Here is a 21,554-nt window from a genome sequence, read left to right on the forward strand (position 1 = left end):
GAAACAAACAAATCAAGATGGTGTAATTGAGCGTGTGACCTTTCACTCGGTCATTTAGGACATTAAGGGCCAACGACAGGAAAGCAGCAGGTTTCAGGGTACAGAAGAGTTATCATATCTGTAAGTCTGATTAAAAAGCAGACCGTTTAATTTAAAGTAGTGTTTATGCAGCAGAATGGCCCGCTCTATGGTGTATCAGTATGTTTGATCCTATTGGATTTTGATTACCAACGGCTACTGTGATGTACTGTAGTAACCACATATTTAACCGAAGTTAAAGTAGTAATACCACAGTTTAGAAACACTATGTTACGAGTACAGTTCCTGCTTACTCAAGTACAAATATTATCATCAAAATGCACTGAAAGTGTTCTGCACTGGCAAATTAAAGAAAGTAAATACCATTGTAAATATGTATGTATATTCAGAGGTCTCAGATCTGCCCTACTGTAAGAAATGTGGCTGTCAATGAATGAATTCAGGTGATGCACCAAACATTTGATGCCAGGTATTTACATTTCTGCCCAATACACCAACTCTATTCAACTCAACTTTTATAAAAACACAATTTATTTTGGTTCTAACAGCTTCATTCTGTCTGTTTTATACCAGTGTGCTCTCTGTAGAGAAAGCTCATGCCCCCCCACCAGCAACAGCTGACAAGTCATCACAACACATACTGCGCTCAAGGACTTTTTCAAAGCTGCAAAGGTTGTATTATAGGATGTTTTATTTACTTTATCATATATATGTTTGCTGTTCTTTGTTAACTTGCTGACTCAAGGCTCGACCTCTGTTGCTTTACTTTATACTGTACGTTTTGTACCTGCTTTTTACCTGAACCTTTAGATCTTCTATCAATGTCTTTATGTTGCATGGTCAATGAATAACGAGGGATTTATCTGGTGATTATTTGATGGTGTTTATTACATATTCTTCTGTTGCAGGCCAAATCTAATATCTATCTTTTTCTGGTAGACTACTCAGGCAGCTCAATCAAACATACAGGAACTCCTCAGAAGTGATGATTATAGTGGATCCTCACCGTGCCAAAATGGCAATTTAAATCAACCCCCTGTGTGTGTGTGTGTGTGTGTGTGTGTGTGTGTGTGTGTGTGTGTGTGTGTGTGTGTGTGTGTGTGTGTGTGTGTGTGTGTGTGTGTGTGTGTGTGTGTGTGTGTGTATTTCAATACAAATCAAACGTATTTTTTAATGTTCAAATTTAATAAAGTATCACACAAAAGAACAGACCTTTGCTAGAAAAGGTAAACTACACTGTGAGAAATGCATTGCACACACAAGTGATTACCCATCATGCTTATACATATGAAATAAATAAAAAGTGTCCAACTGATTTCAAACCTAACTTCATGCTCTAAATGAAAAAAAGAGACCTTTGCATTTTAAAATCCTGCAGAACAAACATTAACAGTAATACAAATCTCTATTTAATTGTTGTTATAAATGTTAGGTAACGCCAGAACAAAAACACATGATATATGATGTACTGCAGCTACACAGCATGCTACCAAACAAATCGACAGACGAAAGCCATTTATCACTGCTGACTCCCATGTGTAATGGGAGTCATAACATTGTGTTACAGCTGCAGTTTTATGAGTCTAAATCTATCTAAGAACACCACGATATCCTCTGCACAGTAACCGATCAGATATCCAACCCTGGAAAAGGCAAAAGAAAGTGAGACATTTTTGGGAGACAGAAATACTGTAGTTTGACAGTCAGGAAAAACCTAAATATTGGCTTTCTTGTGGAGATTCATGTAACAAGATCAATATTTGTTTGTTTAATTTGCCAGGCATATGCTAGCTGTTTCCACTGTTTGTGCTTAAATAATCTAACGAGCTGCTCATTTTAATGCTAATTCTGCAAAGTGATGTTCTAACAATTACCAATTAAAATAATGATGCAAATAAAACACAAAAGGGAATCCCTTCCTATTCCTTTGTCTTTTTTTCCTTGTGAAACGTCACCCCGTCCGTCTGAGTCCAGCGGAGCTCAAAGTCTGATACTCCATGTTTCTCCAGTTTAGCATGCAGCTGGAAACAAAGACAATTAAAAAAAGAAGTGAAAACCAGATCACTACAACACCTTCTCCTTCTTTTGACCAAAAACCAGAACCAATACTTTCAAAAAGTAATTGATTCAACAGAATGTTAACATGCTTAAATTAATGCCATAAGTTAGCATGGCAGCTAACTAGCTTACCACCATAGATGGCATGACTTCCCACATATCCAAGGAACTACTAAGGCACCAAAGAACTTACTTCATCATTTGAGGGGTTACAGGTTACAATAGAAAGGTGCATTCAGATGCTGCTATGAGAGTTTAACGTCTCTGGAAGTTTACACCTCAACAACACTAGCTAAAGTCCTTACCAGAGATAGGGCTACATTTCATACGTACTGTACCTGCTCTAAAATCTGCTTTTGAACAGCAGGATCATTCAGGTCGGCGTCAGACTGGAACTTCAACTTGAACCTTGCTTCGTGCTGATGAGGTGTAAAAGACTGACAGAAAAAATGGCGATTTGTCTCACAGTCAATATCGTGCCAATTCCCTGATGTTGTACTGACTGATGCACAGTATTGTTGAGTTCTGGATTCGAACACTAGATTGGTCAACTTGTCGAAGATATTAGGGCTCTTGTCAGACCAGTAAGGCCAGGTCTTTCTGTGGAGACCAATCCAGGTGTCTTCAGACAGCAGTGAGGAGATTTGTTGACTCTCATTCATGTTCCTCACACTGGCGAGGTCTGTGTATTTGGACCTACAAAACGTCCTCGCATCGTCCCAATTCATGGGTGTTTCCACCAAAATATATTTGGTAGGACCTGGTTCTGAAAGAAAACAGAGACAACATGGAAATCCCCTAATATTCATCATGCACATGTACAAAGCACCGCACAAACAGGGAAACACTGGATAGTCTCTGCATTAAACCAATCGTAGTATTAGTTGCATTGGGAGCAATGTGGGGGTCAGGTGGCTTTCTGGAGGGCCTCTTTAAGACCCAGTCCATACTTCCTTAAGTTGCCGGTTCAGGGACTTCAACAAGTCCCTACTGGCATTTAGAAAAGACACTGGTGACCAAACTGCAAAGTACATTTCTATCTAGAACACCCTTTGTTTTTAATATAACCACAGTACTTTTTGGTTGTTGGTCATGTCATTTGGGGAGGAAACTGTTGTTCTATATTGTCACAAATCCTGCCAACTCTTAATGCATACGTCTCTACATTTTACCTGCCACTCAATCCCCTTTCATTTCAGATTCAGACATTCCCCTCCTGTGCTGCAGTAACCCTTTACCCACCATCCTCTGATTTACCTGCCTACCTGAAAACATGTTCCCACTTTCTGCCCTGCAGCAAATATACGGATTTTACAACTTTTAAAATGTTTTCTTGCCCGGTGTTTTCATGTTATCCATATCTAAGGACATAAATCTTAAGATGACTTCAGTAAAAATCTGTCTTACCATAATAGCAGACTGCATGACGCTTATAGTGACATTGTATGTCATTCCAAAACCCAGTTTTTCCCATCAGAGTGCAGCTCTCAGGGGCATGCTTAACGTTTGGATTTTTCGTTGCCCAGTTACTGAACTCATTGTTGAAGTCTGTGTCTCCCAGTGCCCACTTCCATGCCTCAAAGTTATCATAAAGCCCTATCCATACGTATCTTCCTGTGCTCTGAGACACACTCATCAGCTTGTCGTTTTCCTCTTGATTGTTTATGGTGGCAAGGTCATTGAAGTTCTCTCTGCAATAACTCTGAGCGTCAGCCCAGGTCTTTAATTCGCTCACATAGTGGTACTCTTTGATGACGTGTGTAGACACAGCGGACAACCCTGATGGAGAAAGGACTACTTTCGTTATTGACACGCACACAACACAATAACCACACACCAAATTCAAGCAATGCAAAATGTATATAATGACTTTTTCATGGAGAAACTTTTGATTCTGTAAGAAAAATGTTGATCCAAAAGCTCCATTACATACAAGTTTAACAAAGTCCTTACTCTGACCTGAGAGAGTGAGCACAAACAGCAGCGTCCTCTTCATCCTGGAACTAGAAACATTAAGAAATCTGTCATTTTTTATTAAACATATTTTGTCTAAAAGTAACTTAACATGAGCTTAGAATAACTATCTGAAAACTAACGTAAATGAACATGTGTTTTCATAAGTTACATAGGCAACCAAACAAATGTGTTCAGTGCTATAGCTCTCACACCCTTCTTTAGTGGAACCATAGGTATATTATAGATTCATGAATATCATTCATTTATATTTTTTATTATACAACCAATAAGGTCGACATTATATGTTTGCTAAATATATGAATTCAAACATTATATTATCCATGTTACACAAACTATTCCTCAATTGTCTTTAAGGCTCTCCCTTCTTGTATTACAATGCAATTTAGGGTTAGGGTTCGCCCTACACCTAACCCAAGGGAAAAAGCAGTCCCCCTGAATTGGTACCGTATAAGCAGCTAAAAGTGAAATAACAATTAAAACGAGGCAATATTTTTCAATTTTTACCAGAAGACATCAGGGTTTTCCTATCATACCAACGGCAGCACTCAAGCCTTTTTGAGCATCACCTTGACTAGAATAGAATATATTTATTGGCTGCAGTTTTCTGTACAATTAAAGTGAACATAAAGGTCCAAAAATATTTGAAATTGTCTATTTTAAAATTTAAAAAAGATGTTCTTGGGGAAAGACTCCCCAATTACCCACAACATTTGTGCAATTAAGTCATTCACAAACTTAGGGAAACTGTATGCATACGAAGAGAAAAGTAAAACCCTCATATTAGTAAGAAATATGTTTGACTAACAAAGGCAGAGATATATTTAAAAATGATCTACATATTCATCCAACCACCCATTGATGCAGAAACTTAAGAAAGACCCTGTACAAACTGAGTGGGGATGAATGTCACAATGAGTTATTGATCTTGTCTATCCTCCCTTGAGATTATTACCATTGTATGCTTATGATTGAAAATGCCGTTAGCTTTTATATAAAATAGAAAAGAATAGTTGTTTTGCCAACCCTAACCCTAATCTAGTGATCCTCTACTGTTATAGTAGATGCAACGGAAACAACTGTTTTAATGGCAAACTAATACAGAATAATAAGGCAATCTGTTAACCTTTTCAAGGAGAAATGACACACGGTGTTTTTAACCTGCTGTATATTACTTTCTGTCAAACTAACAACCAAAAGTCCTACCTTGGACCTCAGAGAGGTTCAGCTCTTGTTCCCGTGGTTTGTTCCGACACCTCCGAACCCTTGAGTAGATATTCTCTTACTTTTAATTCAATTGCTCCTCTCTGTCTCTAAATAAATGATGCAAACCTAATGCCATTCATTTTCTCCTGAGGTTTGCGTACAGGAGGTAGAACCAAACAAATCAAGAGGGTGATAATTGAGCGTGTGACCTTTCACTCGGTCAGTCAGGACATTAAGGGCCAACGAAATGAAAGCAACAGGTTATCGTTTACAGAAGAGTTATCATATATCATAAAAAAGTTTAAGTTTGAGTACAAATCAACAGTTTAGTGTCGGAAAAACAAACAACTGAACAAACTGTTGTGTGTGTGTGTGTTGTGTGTGTGTGCGTGTGTGTGTGTGTGTGTGTGTGTGTGACAGGAAACACAAATGAACAAAAGACCATGCATGTTGACTCAACATCTGGCCTTTTTCTTTGACTGGGAAACATATTTAGTTGCTGTAAGTGCTTTAGGAAATCCTGAGGTACTTATGTAAAACCAACTTGTTCATCTCATTGGTGGCATGAATGGAGCGTGCACTCTAATTTTCCTGCACTATCAGGTGGTGAAATGAAGCGTGGGACTTTCTCCTCGAGGGCCATTCACACCATTAATAAGCAAACTAAATGGGACAAATCGTTTACAACCCCTACAATCACTGTACCAGCGGCAGTCATTGTGACCCTCTAACTGCATTTCATTAGCATGTTCAGTATGATCTGTTACTTTATATGCATCATACAGGCTGGACAGATCTATAATGTCTGAGCTCCAGCAGATGGTACATTTCAGTGACCTTTAACTCCTGGGTGATATCAAGCCTTCATCCAGTGAGTAAAAGCTGACAGTTTCCAGTGACGCCCTCATCTCAAGGCAGAAGGGCAATAAACAGATGGACAGAACGCTCTCTAAGGGGAAGTGGGCATCTGATTGGGGTGTCATTTACATACTGTTCAACAAAGTGCTCCTCCTAGTGGTCACTGTATTACTCTGCTCTATTACATTATAATAACCTGACAGTTGTGGGTGTTGCCCAAGGGGACTTCTACCAGTTGACTGTAGGGGCTGGAGTTTGAACCCCCAACCCTACTCGTGTGTTATGTTTATTTGACTCTCTTTCCTTTTTTAATGAGTGTTTTTAAATGCCATTTTATAATGTGATTTTGCTGCACTGTTTGTTAATGCTCTTAACGTTTTTCATTTTAGCAAAGCACTTTGAATTGTATATAATTGAATAAACTTGCCTTGCCTTACAATTGGTACATGTCCATCTATCCCCTGAGCCACAGCCACTCTATTCTGACTGACTGATTGATTTTTTTGGTGGTAGCATTGCACTATTATTTAGGCAGACAGAGCTCTCCTATTTTAAAGGGTATTCAATGTTATACAACGGTACAAAAGAAAAGATGTGTTGCTGCTTTTCAACATAATGTTTCACTTTATTTTATTGATTGTTTGCTTGTGGATATCACATTATATATAGCATGATAATGTTGATAAGGCTAAAACAGCCCACTATAGCAAGTAATGGAAAGAAATACTCCAATTACACATTTTTTGAGAGACTGGTTGGGTTTAGCCCAGCTTTGGAAACCTCTCATTATGAATATTCAGTTAAATCTCAAAGGTGAATCTAAAGAAGATTAGTATATGGTATTTTTAAACAGAACCCAATATTTCAAATAAAGCATTTTATAGAATGGCAAATAGCTCATGCAAAACCAAACAGGATAAACCAAAAATAATTTAACAGAGGTATTTAAATGAGTTAACCAGGGACAAAGAAATGAAACAGCAAAACTTTAACAAATCTGTTAAAAATGATATGTTTATTTTCAGACTTCGAACACATCAAAACAAAAACAGCGATACAGAAAAACATGAACACACACGAGAGATGCTTCAGCTTGGAATATTACCAACAGCTGCAACATTTGCATTTAAGGAGGAAGAACAAACAGAGCTTTATGTTTCACTTATTAATTTGAAGATCGAATATGTTTCCACCGGCAGCGCTTTCTATAGTCTTTAAAATCAATTTTAGCATCTTTATGTTTTATTAGTGCAACATAATCAGAATATAATGTGTACTCTGAATCATCAGTTTTCAACGTTGGCATGGAAACTCTCAGAGGGAGGCATGCTGTGTGTGTGTGTGTGTGTGTGTGTGTGTGTGTGTGTCTTTAAATGCCTTCAACAGGTGGATAGGAAATTAAAATCACATTTAAAGGTGTTAATCATGCAATTAGTGTCTGTATGTATGTCTTTTTAATTTGAACAGTTACATTTGATACACTAATTTGACGTTTTATTTTTTCCCCATACACCAGATGGCGATGTAGCCTTTAAGATTCACGACCATTCCCAGCGAAATTCCCCCTCCTCCTCCTCCTCTTCATCCTCCTCCTCGGTGGAGCCGGCGCGACAGTCGGATCCTCTCGCCATGCCGGTCACGCCCCACACAGATATAAGCCTGTTCCTTCACCACACTAACACTATCTCATCCCTCACAAACACTCACACACACGTACACACACATACTGTACGTGCACAGAGGCACTTTGTCTTATCTCACACAGACATCTCTCAAAGCATGCACACTGTCCTGCATTTTAACCCCCTAATTCAATTCATGCCCAGGTCCCACACCATGCTGCAGCTTTTATATGTCTATTTTCAATAAAGTTAAAAGCCTCCCATCATATCGCAGCGTTTTCCAAGCAAAATGGTACGGCATCAGCCCCCTCAGTACTATTTTTAACCATTGTTACAGTGAGTGAAAGTCTCCATGGCTGCAACCCAGAGCTCAGGTGGAATATTGACTGATTCATTGCAATTGATCTGCCAATTTAAAAAGAAAATTACAGCAACCCGATACACGCACAAGATTCATTTAGATGCATGAGGATTTCATTGCTCCAACAGCATTTCCATTGCCAAATATAGGCACAGTCAATTAAGACACAATATTGAGATATGTGCTTTTTTTAAAATTGGAAAATACTTTGCGCACAATAACCTCTCCCTGTTGCAAGACAAGTAAAAGCCACCCTTATTAGGAATTTGCTATAGGCCTACATTGATTTGCACGCCGTCTGTATACTAAAAAGCATTTTTCACGTCACTAAAGGAAACAAGGGTGTGCAATATGCTACAGTGCTGAAGCCCGGAAGCATCTGGAAGGGAAAACTAGAATCATTCATTGCGACGGTTTTTACTGTAGTATCAATAAAATAACCACTATGCCTACAACAAGAGCTCGGTTATTTATTGACAAAAATGCCATTACACACACACAAGTGCAAAAACGCACACACACACACACACACACACACACATACACACACATTAAAGCACCATCTCCCTACGAGTGGGAGACAGAGAGACCATCACCATGGAAACAAACGTCATGTAGCCTAGTCTCCCACCATCCACCGCCACCCCCCTCCCCAATATGAAGTCACCCCCACTTCTCTCTCCTCTGTTGCTGCCTGTCTACATGCTTCTCCATTTCTCCACCTCTGTTTTCCATTCCCAACATCATCCATCTTCCCAAAAATATCCCCACTCTCTGTTACTCTCATCAAATTTCACCAAATCTCTCCATCTATTTTTTGCAATCTCTCGTAATATTGCATATTGGATATTTTGTTCCCATAAGAGTATCCCCCCTCCCCATTGTGTGTGTGTGTGTGTGTGTGTGTGTGTGTGTGTGTGTGTGTGTGTGTGTGTGAGTGAGTTAAAATCCAAGAGAGAGGGAGAGCATGGGGGATGGGTTGGCAAGGCAGGCTAACGTGATATGAATTACCCAAATATCACACACCCACCAAAGAAGAATCGCCTCTTTCTCGTTTATTTCTCCCAACATTATCCTTTAACTCTTATTTTATTGAATGCATTAATGTTTACTAATTAAAACTGTTCATTCATTATGAGACTACAAAACATCAGGTACGAACATGCATGGTGTAGCAGAACATAGTAAGAAGTGCCTTCTCTTCCTCCTGCAACTTTCTTCAGCTCCTCTTGCTAAAATGTGCCCACAGTATGGTTGACTACCATTTTATACCCTCCAGTTGTGCTGTTTGGCAATCATTATCTGGTTTTTCAGAGACAAAAGTGAGGGTGGTGCAGTAGAAAAGGGAGGCAGGGTAGGGCCATGATCCACTAGCATTGCAATATTACCGGCTAACACTAGCTAGCTTCGTTAGCAGGGTATTGTTAAGACAGTGGCTAAATAGAGTGGTACAGAAATGAGTCCTAAAACCTGTAAATAACCTAGCATTTTAACACACCCAGTTCCCTTATCTGGAAGTCAACCTTTTTTTGAACGTGTTTGTGGTCAGAAGCCTGAAATCTGTGGTTAACACAAGCTAAAGGGACTGAGAGAGACTACAACATGTCTTCGTTACGTCACAAGTCCACCTTTAGCTTAGCAGTGGTGGTGCGCTGCCATGCAACCGTGATGTAGTTTGTGTATAGCATTACGTTAGCCTTTATATGCCTGCTGATTGCTTTTACGCTTAAAAAACAAAGACAAGGTGGAGTGAATATGTGGAGACTATATCCTGCACAACATAACATGTTTACCACAAAGCTTATTTTCTTCAATCTACGGCAATGTGAAAAACCCATTGCTTTTTGGAGAGGGACAACTTGCAATGCTAAGTTAAGGGTGTGGCCTAGAAAAATACGTCGTCACTTCACCACTCTTCTTTAAATGATAATTGTTACCACTGCATTGGTGAGCAGTCAGTTGTGCTATAAGACACTGTCGGCTGTCAATTTCTCCCGGTAAGTAGATTTGTTGTCGTTTTTTCACGACCCAAAAAGCACTTACCAAGCTAGCTAGTGAGCATATCCATTAGCTGCTAATGCTACCTTACCCTGCAGGACCACGCTCTTCTCCAGCTCCACCCTTTCATCCAAAGATGGTCATTTCTGGCTCCAAAGACATTGAGTGACGTCCCGTTAATTTATACTGTCAATGGTTCACACAAAAACATGATGGATGGCTTAATTTCACTGAGCTGTTTTAGCTTCAGGGTTCTTCTATTGTTCGTGCTGGCTTACTCTAATGGCTTAATGGTAATTTGCAAAGTCAATGTTATCAGTAACACCTGAGCTTCTGTCATAGCATGTCATAGTAGGAAGAGAACAGGTGTAAGTGAAAACAATGACGGCTGTGTCCCATTTGTATGCAAAAGTAAATCCAAGTGAACCAGTGTGCACAATAGGGCTCTGGAACAACAAATGTAAAACCTCCAGGATCATGTTAGTTACTGTGGTACACCTCCTGTTACGTGACAAAATGAATGTGGGGAATTCACTCCAGGAGATTTAAAAAAAAACAACTTAACAGCTGAACTGAAAATGTATATAAGATGGCCAAAAAAATACAAAAAGAAAATCACACTACTCTCACTCACCTCCTCCAAGCAACACGTGCCTGTTCTTTCTGCAGCTTCTTTCACTCCTCTGTCCACTGAATCAACATTATTTAGTAAACTATCGCATGCTGTTCATATTTGTTCATATTTGAAAAACATGGGTCTACGTTATTACACGAGGGATAGATGTAAGATAATATAGGACACTGCCTTCTGAAGATATGTTGATCCTTTCTTATTTACCTCCATGCCTCTGCTGCTGCAATGTCTTATCCTTACTTATTTGTTTGCCTTTTTACAACCAGGTGAAAATGTAAATAATGGTTGTCATTTCTAGACAATGTAGATCCTTCTAATTCCAGCATCATTTTGCTGTTTAGCTTTTACATATTACAAAATTAGGTCATGGGTCATGTTACCTTTCCTTTCCTAGTCTGCAAAAAGCTAGTATTTGTTTTAACCAGAACCAGAACAAACTGTAATTCTCTTTCTCTTCAATCCAAGACTTGAAATGTTCCCCTTTGCACAGAAAAATTAGTATTAAACAGATAATATTCTTGACTCAATGACATGCCGATACTCAATTACCCTGACCGGTATTGTTTGGTAAGTAGGGCCATCTGTCCTCATCTCTTGCTATTTTATGACGCACAACCTGATGTTTACTGTGGTTTTTATTTGCATGTCTGCAGGGCAATACATTACACTTTGAACCATGCTTTTGTATGCATGCTGGGCTTTCACTATGGTAAAAATCATGGAAATGTACATCTTACTCTGTTACAGTACTTCCTCTAAAAAAGTGATTCAAATGAAAATGAATATATTCTTGCATTTATGCCATCTTGCCGAAACAGATTGGAATATCTCTCCCAGCAATATGCTAATAATAATATACAATTCTGTTTGGTTAAATGCAGTGTTGTAATGTACCGTATTCTTACACTAACCAGATTTCTTGCTGGTTATTTTGGTCTGCCATTATGCTAATGATGGCCATCTGTTAGCCCAGTTTTTTCTGTACAATAACAAAATGCTTGTGTCATGAGCGTTAATACCTAAAATATGATTGATCACTGTAAGCCTCTCCCTAAAACACAAGATTGATGCTTCTCTTTCATGCGTGTAAGCAGCTCAGGCAGGTTTCACTGCAAACTCTGTCCTCTAACTTTTTCATACATTTTCTGACCTTCACTAAATCTGGTAAATATCATAATGACATACATCTGCTCTATCATCCATTCTAAAATGATATGGGTTCTTCTTTATCCATAGCTGCACCCTCCCACCAAGTTTCATAGAAATCGAGCTTGTAGTTTTTCCAAAATCCTGCTGAGAAATCAGATCAAGACACTAAACCGAATACTGACTGATTTTACGTTCTTCTCTCCGCTTATTTATAGATTTGTGCTATTAGTCATCTAAGGCACTACAAGGTACCCACATTCTCTCTTTGACCTGTTCATCTTAATGCTCAGGTTGAAGCTTCCTGATCCATCACAGTTCATGGTAAAGGCCATCGCTACCCTCTGGCACTCCACTTTCATCTGCGTTTTCACCTTCTCTCTCTCCATCACACTCCACCTTGCTTTCATCTCCCCTCCTCCCCGCCCCGAAGGTTGGAGAAAATCCAGCAGACGAAGGGTAGACATGTGCTATGTGGGTGAAGAGTACATTAGGTTCATGCAGCGTCCTAATGCCACAAACCTTTTCACTCCCTCATGCAGAAAAAAATGTTCTGACCATTTTCAAAATCAACAAGGGTTATGGTTAGGAACTTAGGAATTTGAATCCTGTCACCGGTAACCGGCGGCAGGATTGAGTGTACTGTCCATCATTGCCCCCCACTGAGGCAGTTCTCATCTCTCATTCAGGCCCCCGGGATGCACTGTGTCAAGCCTGGCGATCCAGAACCTCTCCCTTCTCCGTCTCTGGACAACAGTCCATCCGGAGCGGGACTCCAGGACCGTGGTCCGAACGGATCGCCATCCATGGAGCAGGAAATGTTGCACCAATGGGGTATGAGTGTCTTTTGTCTTTAGAATATTGTACCTGTGTTGAGTGAACCTAATTAGAATTGTGTTTCCAGTCTCTCCCACATACTGTAGTCCACATTGTTTACAGGTGATCCGTTAGACAGAATTTTTTGAATAATTCAGTGATCCTGTAAAATGTCAGTTCTTCCTATGAAGTTTTGTAAAAAAAATGTAATCACACTGACTAATTTTACCTTTGACGGAGAATATGTAGTGAAAAAGGGCAATATGTAGGAAATCAGACGGGGTTTGGTCTGCTGGAAAGTCTTAAAAGACTTTCTGAGAAAGGAGCAAGAATACCCCCTGGTGAGTAATGCTGCGAACAGCGTTTTAGTGGCCTTTTTGAAGTCCTCTTTGTCGCTACATATCCTGTGAAATCTCAAAAGTTGTGATTTTACCAACCCCGCATAGGTGTGCTTAGGATGGTGGCTGGTTTTGTGGAGCAAGGCGTGAGTATCTGTGTCCTTGAAAAATACTTTAATGTCCAGTCTATTGGATATGTGAAAATTTGGTCCCTTGTATGTGGTGGTGTCGAGGAAGTCCACTGAGGTGCAGCTTGTGGTGGATTTCAGTGAGATGGACATATTGTGATTGTTAAGCGTGATTACAAATAGGTCAAAATCCTCTATAGAGTGAGGCCACACACCCCAGATATCATCCAGATACCAATGTGTCGTTTTTTTCAGACAGGAGGCCAGGGCAGAAGTCTCCCACTCTGCCATGAAGCTGTTTGCATAAGCAGGAGCAAACTTCTTACCCATGACTGTACCTTTGGTTAGTAAGAAAAATTCTCCATCGAACTCAAAGTCATTGCGTGTCAAATTGATTTCTAATAATTGTAATATTTCCTTTCTTGGATGTCAATATTAGTGTATACTGTCAACGTCCATAGTAAATAAAATGGCGTTCCTGGGGGATATGGAGTGTTTTAACTCTTCCTACAAAATCATACGTGTCCTTAATGTAGCTGGAGTGTGTGATGGAGAGAGGGTTCAAATAAAAATCGATGAACTCGGCCGTGTGGAAGGTCTCGCTACTGCAGTCAGAGACGATGGGTCTGCCCGGAGGGATCTCGTACGGTACACTGTAAAAACACATTTTCCCTTTTTGTTATGTTAACTTGTAATACTTAGCCAAGTAGACTCTAATTTAACTGTAATAATAGTTCTAACCAAATCCTGTTGAATATCCGCTCAGTATCTGATTAAAGAGCTTTGGTTGCAACCTCACTCTCATGCATATATAATCAGTGCAATACTTTGTACATCGGTCATATGCTGACTGGTTCAACATGGGCTCCTTTACTGGACTTTCTGAATTGATTAGCTCATTAGGAATGTGTTGCAAATCACCAGTGGATACACAGTGGATCCCCAGATTGATTAGTTTTGTCCCGCTGTGAGACGAATGGTCCGTCATCCATTATGAAGGTATTTTACCTTGCTTAGTTTTCCATCTTCCACTCAGGTGACTTGCTTTCTCTCTCCAACTCAATGATTTACTTCAATATTAAATTAGAATGATGCTTCACTTTTGAATTAACTAGTCCTTTAATTGTGTTCTCATTGTGACACAGACACGAATAACTTGATGGAACTTTCTCTGCAAAGAATGGGTGTCTTGCTCATGGTTTTGAGTTGTTCTTTTTAACTTGCCATTCTCATTTAGTTTGTTTTATGCAGTTCTGTTCTAACCCTGCAGTCATTTCTGACCCGGCCCCTCCCATTCGCCTGCTCTGCCATCAGTAGATTAACCACCTGTCCATACTCTCCCCTCACCTGCTCCCCATTCTCTAATCAGCTCTCCAGCATATATACTGGTCCACTCCCACTTCAGTTCACTGCCAGATTGTCTTTTGTGCCATGAGCCTGAGCTTGCCAGGGGTTCATACCCTGCCTTTCTATCTTGTTTTTGACCTTCATTTTTCCACCAGACACATCTTTCCAATACCAAAAATGGAGAGCATTTTGTAATGGCAGGGTATAACAAAGAATTTCTCCCTGAAGCTCTGCTTTCACTTCCTTATTGGAGAGACCTATGGTTCATCCCATTTTCCCCCCCTCTGACAGGAGTATTTTATCCTGTGTTTGTGTCGTTACACATTTGCCAATACACGTAATAAAACGACACACAAATACCCCGACCTTTACTCTCATAACCGAGGTTAGATGGTTGTTAGATTGCTGTTCGTTTGCCAACAATGGTCCAGTATTATAAAATGTCTCCGTCCACCTCTCACCTTTTCACCCAATAAATGTATTTCCGGTTTTACTTCCGTCATTTATTACATGCCTGACAGAAAATAAGCCTACTTTAAGGGTACCAAACAGAGAAACGAATACCCCCCCCCAAAAAATTATTACAACTTACAACTTGGGGAACTGTTCTTTTAAACCCACTGCTCATTACCCTTTGACATATAGAACAAAAAGGGATCTCCTTGTGCAAATGTCCACCAAAGGACAGGTATCTGCCCCTTGAAGCGGTTTCAACCCAATATGTAATGGGTTATTCCTTGGACCACCCTTTAACCAAGTTTAAAGTAGAATAGCTATTACCAGTGTAATTTTGTGAGATAATTTACCATCCTGGCCAAAGTAACGGGGGGGTGCCAAATCTGGCAGCCATGATACCAACTCTGACAGATTTAGAAGCCCCCCTGCCATTTTATACCCTGTGAATCCAGAGTAAAATGCTTTTGTTTGAGAAACAGGCCAGCAGTTTTTCCGTAATAAACGCTTAGACAAACCAACAAACAATCCCGAAGAAACCTCCTTGGTTTTGGTTCTAATCCAATATATGGCTATAAACATTCACACCAAGTTGCTTTCCACATTGAGCTGCTGGTCTGCTGACCTGGTGATCACCGGCAGCCCATCCCTAATCGGGTCACATGACCGGGTCGGGCAGTGGGACGGCAGCCGTGTGTGTTTTGGAGGGAAACGGGATCTAAGTATTTGGCGGTGTGAAAAGTGACGCAATATGAGAGTTTCAAGCCAATCTGGGTCACAGAAAGAGTGCGTGTGTGTGTGGGCCATCTGTCCTGACAAGATTACTGGAGTCAGACAAGAAGTCCGACTGGACCAGATTAGAGCACAAATATAGGGCAGGAGGAAGAGAAAGAAGAGGAGGAGGAGGAGGAGGAGGAGGGGAGAGAAATAGTAATGGAGGAAGATGAAGTGCAGGGAAAAATTGAAGATGAAGGAGAGGGTGAGGTAAGGGTTGAAGGCAGCATAATAGCTTCATTTGATTTGAAATACAAATCCCTCCCTACCGTCAGATCTGTGAGGATCGATGACCCTCAGCCAAAGATTTATTTTCATGTTGCCTCTGCGTGTCCGTGCATGTACGTGTGTGATCATACATGTACTTATTTTGCAGGTGCAATCCAATGTTGACAGCACCCGGGAGACAAATGAAAAGCTTATTGCATCGCCATGGCAACTGAGTCCTACTTTTCTGTTTCCCCTCAATCCCGCGTCTACGTAGGATTGAGTGCCGGTTGGTTTGGGTGTCGGTCGCTGCAATGGAGAGCTTCCTATCTCTCTCTGACACACACATAAACACACACATAAAGACTTCTGACCTCAATGAACACGTGAAGACCTAAAATGGCATCTTAAAAGTGTGTTTGTGTGTGTGTGTGTGTGTGTGTGTGTGTGTGTGTGTGTGTGTGTGCAACAAGTCATTCTAGTTTTTGCGGCTGTTTTTCTCATCTCAAAAACACATCCATTCACTTATTCGCCCATCATTAAAAATAACTACAGCTGTCCCACTTACTGTATTACTGTCATTCAGACCCTTCACTACACACACACACACACACACACACACACACACACTTGTAGCCATAAAAAGCACATATAATCATCGGCATTCATTGTCACTCTCTTTAGAAGAAAAGCAACAGGCTGAGTTCCCCAAGCTGTTGCCTTGACAACCCTGAAGATTATTCCCCGGTGGCCATGACAACCAATCATGATGATGCACATCCGGTGTGTTCGGTGGATTTTTATTTAGATGCGTAGCAGGGGGCTGCGACACGTGCATCGGTATTTGTGTGTTTGTGCATAATGCAACAGTGGTAGTGTTTGCATGGGTTTCATGTGTTTGTTTGTTTTGAGGCAATTTAGTTACATACCCTCTTGTTGTAGACTTTTAACTTTGGGATTTTATCCTTTGCAGACCATTTACATGCACAGAAACCTATATAACACACTACAGGAAAGGGAAAACCCCAAAAAGCATAAAAGGGCCTCTTTAATACTTGTAAAACCCATTGGATCAGGTACTGTATGTGTACAAGTTCAAAATCAATTATAAGTTGTGTTCTCTTACAGAATATACACCATATAGACAAAAGTATTGAGACACCTACACATTACACCCAAAGGCCAAATTCTTAGGCATTAATATGAAGTATTAAGCTTTCTACGAGATGTTGGAGTGTGTCCCATTCATGCAGAAGAGCATTTGTGAGGTGAGACACTGATTTTGGACGAGAGGGCCCGGCTCGCAATCTCCGTTCTAGTTCATCCCAAAGGTGCAAAGTGGGGTTTAGGTCAGGGCTCTGTGCGGGCCAGTCAAGTTCTTCCACACCAAACTCATCCAACCATGCCTTAATGGACCTTGCACTGGGGCACAGTCATGCTGGAACAGAAAAGGGCCTTCTTCAAACTGTTTCCGCAAAGTTGGAAGCATAGAATTGTCCAGAATGACTCGGTAAGATGAAGCGTTAAGAATCCCCTTCACTGGAACTAAGGGGCCAACCCCACAAAAGACAACCCCCATATGCCAGTGTCCCAATATTTGTGTCTATATAGTGTATGTTGAATTCATTGTCACCTACAAATCTGCACTCTGAGAGCAGAGGCCCGTTTTGGTAAGTGAAAAACACTGCATGTATCTGCCCCATGATTGTTGATCCACTCCGACGAACTTCCAATGAGAATTGGGTACTGCGAACAAACCAACTGAAAATCTAACCTTTCTTTTGGATATAACAAAATACAATGCTTTATTTACTTAAGGCTCTGACACCGCCCTTTCCTCAGTAAAGTTCTTTACCCTCGGGTTTTGGGGCACATATTCAATGCACAATCACGTCTTCTCACATTGCACGACCTCCTCCAACATGCAGGGAACGTAACGAATTTACACATGAGGCTTGTTAGAAATTGCATCCTAATTTGTCACAGCTGTTTCGTTTGTCTTTGTATGGTAAAAAGTACTTTTTCCTTCCTGTGGGTGTCACATGACCTGTTCTGACTTTGGCCATGTTGGTCCGTTCCCATCGAATTGAGTATATGTAAACACACAAACACACACTTTGGCTTTCAGTGACCTATTAATCTCCTCTTAAAATGTGTAACTGTGTCCCTGTTAATGGCTCCAATAGGACCCGGTCACTAAAAGCCCTATATATGAAAAAATCCATGCAGCCCATTAGTGATGTGCCGTATATGTGAGTGGCAGTAAACGCATGTTTGTGGGGGGAAAACTCTACAAAGTATTCTATACTGTATCAGCTATAGGGAGAGTGAGTGTTTGAGTAAGCAAAATGCTCTGGGGTTGATGGATAGGAACCGACACGGAGAAAGTCGACCTTTTCAGCGTCACCTGAGTGTGTGTTTGTGTGTGTGAGGACCACACGTCTCGTCTACAGGGCTTGTCAGTACACATTTCACTTAAAGATAAGCTTCACACAGCGTTGGCGAACATATGGGTTCTGAGGGTGAACTCAAACACTGTTCCTTCAGCCGATTTTCCTTTGCTCTCCTCTCTCAAACACACACACACAACACCCTCCACGCCCAAGACCCCGCTGTGTGTGACGCTGAGAGACCCTGACAGCCATATAAATAATCTATAAGTTCAGACTCCCGCTGTCATGCGCATTTTTTTCCACCAAAACCACCTTTAAGCAACCTTCCATCAAGTGTCACGCTCAAACATGGCATCAGAATATACAGTGCATGTAATAAAACAACAAGCTGTAAAGGGCATGCTGGATTTAATGTCATATAGCGTGACGGTTGCTGGGTTTTGATGAGTTGATGTCAATGAAAGTCTTCTGGGTTTAGAATCAATTCAAGCTCGGTGTCACAGGTGGAGCTTAACGATATTATCTGTGACATTTTCATGAATGTTTGTGCCTTCCTTGAATACATTAGTTAGAGCCTTTAGTTTTGTTGCCACTGTGTTTACCCTAAAGGTGGAGTAAAGAGGTTATAAAAGCAGGGAGACAGCCACACATCACCGACACCTTCCATAATCGACCGCTTGCAGGCTGATCAATTGTCCTGTCATTTCAAATGCAGTTTACGGCCCCCGTTTATAACACAGTTTGCAATCCTGAAGGATGTAGATTGAGGAAGGAGCTACATCTGAATAGATTTTCTTTAGTTGTTACTTTTTTATTGCATTACATACCTGATAGATGTCAGGAGTTATTGGTTACCGTCTGAGCAAAGCGCTTCCAGAGATCCTAGTGGATTCATCCATCAAAACCCACGATCAAAGATATGTAAATGAGGCAATTTAATTGTAGTTTTGATGCAAGATAGCTTCTAGCCAACAGTGGCCACAAACAAATCCTGCAAAATGTTTTGATTTAAGGGTTTTGTACAGATCTCTGCCGGATTAACGGCTGTTGTTCATAACTATGCCCCAATTCAAACGAAACACTCAGCTGAAACATCTTCTCTTTGTGCACATATAAGACCCTGTAGCTGTGAGTGCCAGTGTTTTGTTTCTATGTTTCCTTGCCATACCCTTGCAATCAATACATTATTTAACTCATGGAGCGTGTGCATGCTGTTACATTATTACTGCATACCAGCCTGACAACAGTTATTCTCCCATTAGTCACTGAGAAAATTGCCATGAGGGCATTTACATTTTTCAACGTGCATTACTTCTCTTTGTCCTTGATCAGTGAAATGCGATGCAAAAACCACTGCAGTTATCTCAGAGGGACAGACAATACCTACTTATCATTATAAGTAATTGATTGATCTATAACTTAAACTAATGATGCAGAGCTGTGCTAAAGTTATTTGCCAAAACATTATCGTTACACATATAAAAAAAGGAAATCGATGTAATGTTTCAAATCTATTGTAAAGTTAATTAGTTTTGGTCAGCACTAGAACTTTTTTGTGCTGACGCCTTTACAGGAGACCTATTTATTGGACAAATAAACTTTTCTCTGTAAGGAATTTCCAAACAATTCAAAGCATTAGGAGATTTGCTGGGAGTTTAGTTCTTAGCAGAGTGGTAAAGCCTCTCAAAAAGCACATCCAACCTCTGCTGGCACCTTTGACTTGGACCACAGAATTAATTAAGAGAGGGTAATCGAGCTTGGCAATTTGATCCAAATGTTTTCCTCTTCATAGCCACTCTGCGGGGGGTCAGGGAGTGAGGGCCTGGCCTTCTCTCTGTTCAGAAGAGCTGTTGTTTGAGCTGTTTAATCATGGCAGTTTGACAGGCAGTGGCCCTCTAATGATGTTGTTATTGCGGAGAATGAATGGGTAGGAGGAAGATGAGCGGGGAGAGACACAGGTGGAGAGGAAGAAAGACAGAGGGAAATAAAGAGAGACTGATCAAAGAGGAAGGTTCCCAAATGTCCAGAGAAGAGTGAGAGGTGGAGTGCCGATGAAGGGAGGAAGAAGAGGTAGAGGATGAGAGATGAAGTAGCGCCACGCTCGAGCAAGCGATGCCTCGTTGCCATGGCAGCACCGTCTCTCCCGTCTCCGTGGGAACAGCTGAAATCCTGTTGCGGGCTCGACTTTGCCCCTGGGCGGGAGATAGAGAGAATCGAAAGGAGGGGGAAAAAATGGAAAAGAAAAACTGTAACAGAACGGCGAGTTTAGCCCGGGGTGGTTGGGCTGACCTGGAAAATGTTAGGCGTGTGCTTATTCTCTCTCTCCTTCTTTCCCTGTCTCTGTCTCTCTCTCTCTCTCTCTTTCTGTCTCTCTTATTCCCTCCCTTCATCTCCCCCTTCACACCTTTCCCTGTCAATAGACTTCTAAGTGTACCTTCAGAGACTCTCGGACAGTTAAAGGTGAATGTGCAGTGGTATTCAAAGCCATTAATCCTGTGTGTGTGTGTGTGTGTGTGTGTGTGTGTGTGTGTGTGTGTGTGTGTGTGTGTGTGTGTGTGTGTGTGTGTGTGTGTGTGTGTGTGTGTGTGTGTGTGTGTGTGTGTGTGTGTGTGTGTGAGAGAGAGAGAGCGCGTGCAGGTTGTCCCTACCAATATCGACTTTTCCTTTTGTACCAATTTTGTCATTGTCTTTCTAATGAAAAGGACAAATGTGTGTGTTTGCGTGCATGTTTCTGTGTGTGTGTGTGTGTGTGTGTGTGTGTGCGCAAGGCAAAAAAATGGGATGAAAAATATAAATATAACCACTGTTGTTCATGAATGTGTTGGGAATATAACCAACATGTATGTAGCATTACTTATTCTGAGAAAAACCACCTCTCATATATTGCAGATACAGTACATGTTTTAAGGAAGTTTTGACAATGAGCCAAAATAATGTATAATTGATGTGAACAGGGACCACATGCACATTAAAGTTGGGACTGGCCCAAACAATGGACACAAAAGAGGAGGAAGAGTACATAATGCCTACATGTGTGTTGACTCAGCAGGGATGGCATCAATATTTAAAAGCAATACAGAAAGCCTGGGAGCCTCACTGTGTTATAATCCATTTTATATTCAGATTTTAACTCGCCACCTGGTGCATGTATTTTGTGTTGTGTTTGAAGCTAAAACTTGACCTTTTTTTGTTTTAAATCCCT

General features: G+C 40.7%; 1 protein-coding gene across 1 annotated transcript; it reads right to left on the bottom strand.

Moving 5' to 3' along the window:
• Positions 1–1,958: 1,958 nt before the first annotated feature.
• On the bottom strand, positions 1,959–5,366 carry LOC134875265 (macrophage mannose receptor 1-like). Its single transcript, XM_063899765.1, has 5 exons — positions 5,278–5,366; positions 4,057–4,100; positions 3,505–3,876; positions 2,436–2,863; positions 1,959–2,060 (listed from the first exon to the last, which is right to left on the bottom strand). The coding sequence occupies exons 2-5, from the start codon at positions 4,091–4,093 to the stop codon at positions 1,959–1,961; spliced, it is 939 nt and encodes a 312-aa protein (XP_063755835.1). The 5' UTR covers positions 4,094–4,100; positions 5,278–5,366.
• Positions 5,367–21,554: the final 16,188 nt, after the last annotated feature.

The sequence above is a fragment of the Eleginops maclovinus genome, chromosome 13 (assembly GCF_036324505.1).
Source record: "Eleginops maclovinus isolate JMC-PN-2008 ecotype Puerto Natales chromosome 13, JC_Emac_rtc_rv5, whole genome shotgun sequence".
Lineage (NCBI taxonomy): Eukaryota > Metazoa > Chordata > Actinopteri > Perciformes > Eleginopidae > Eleginops > Eleginops maclovinus.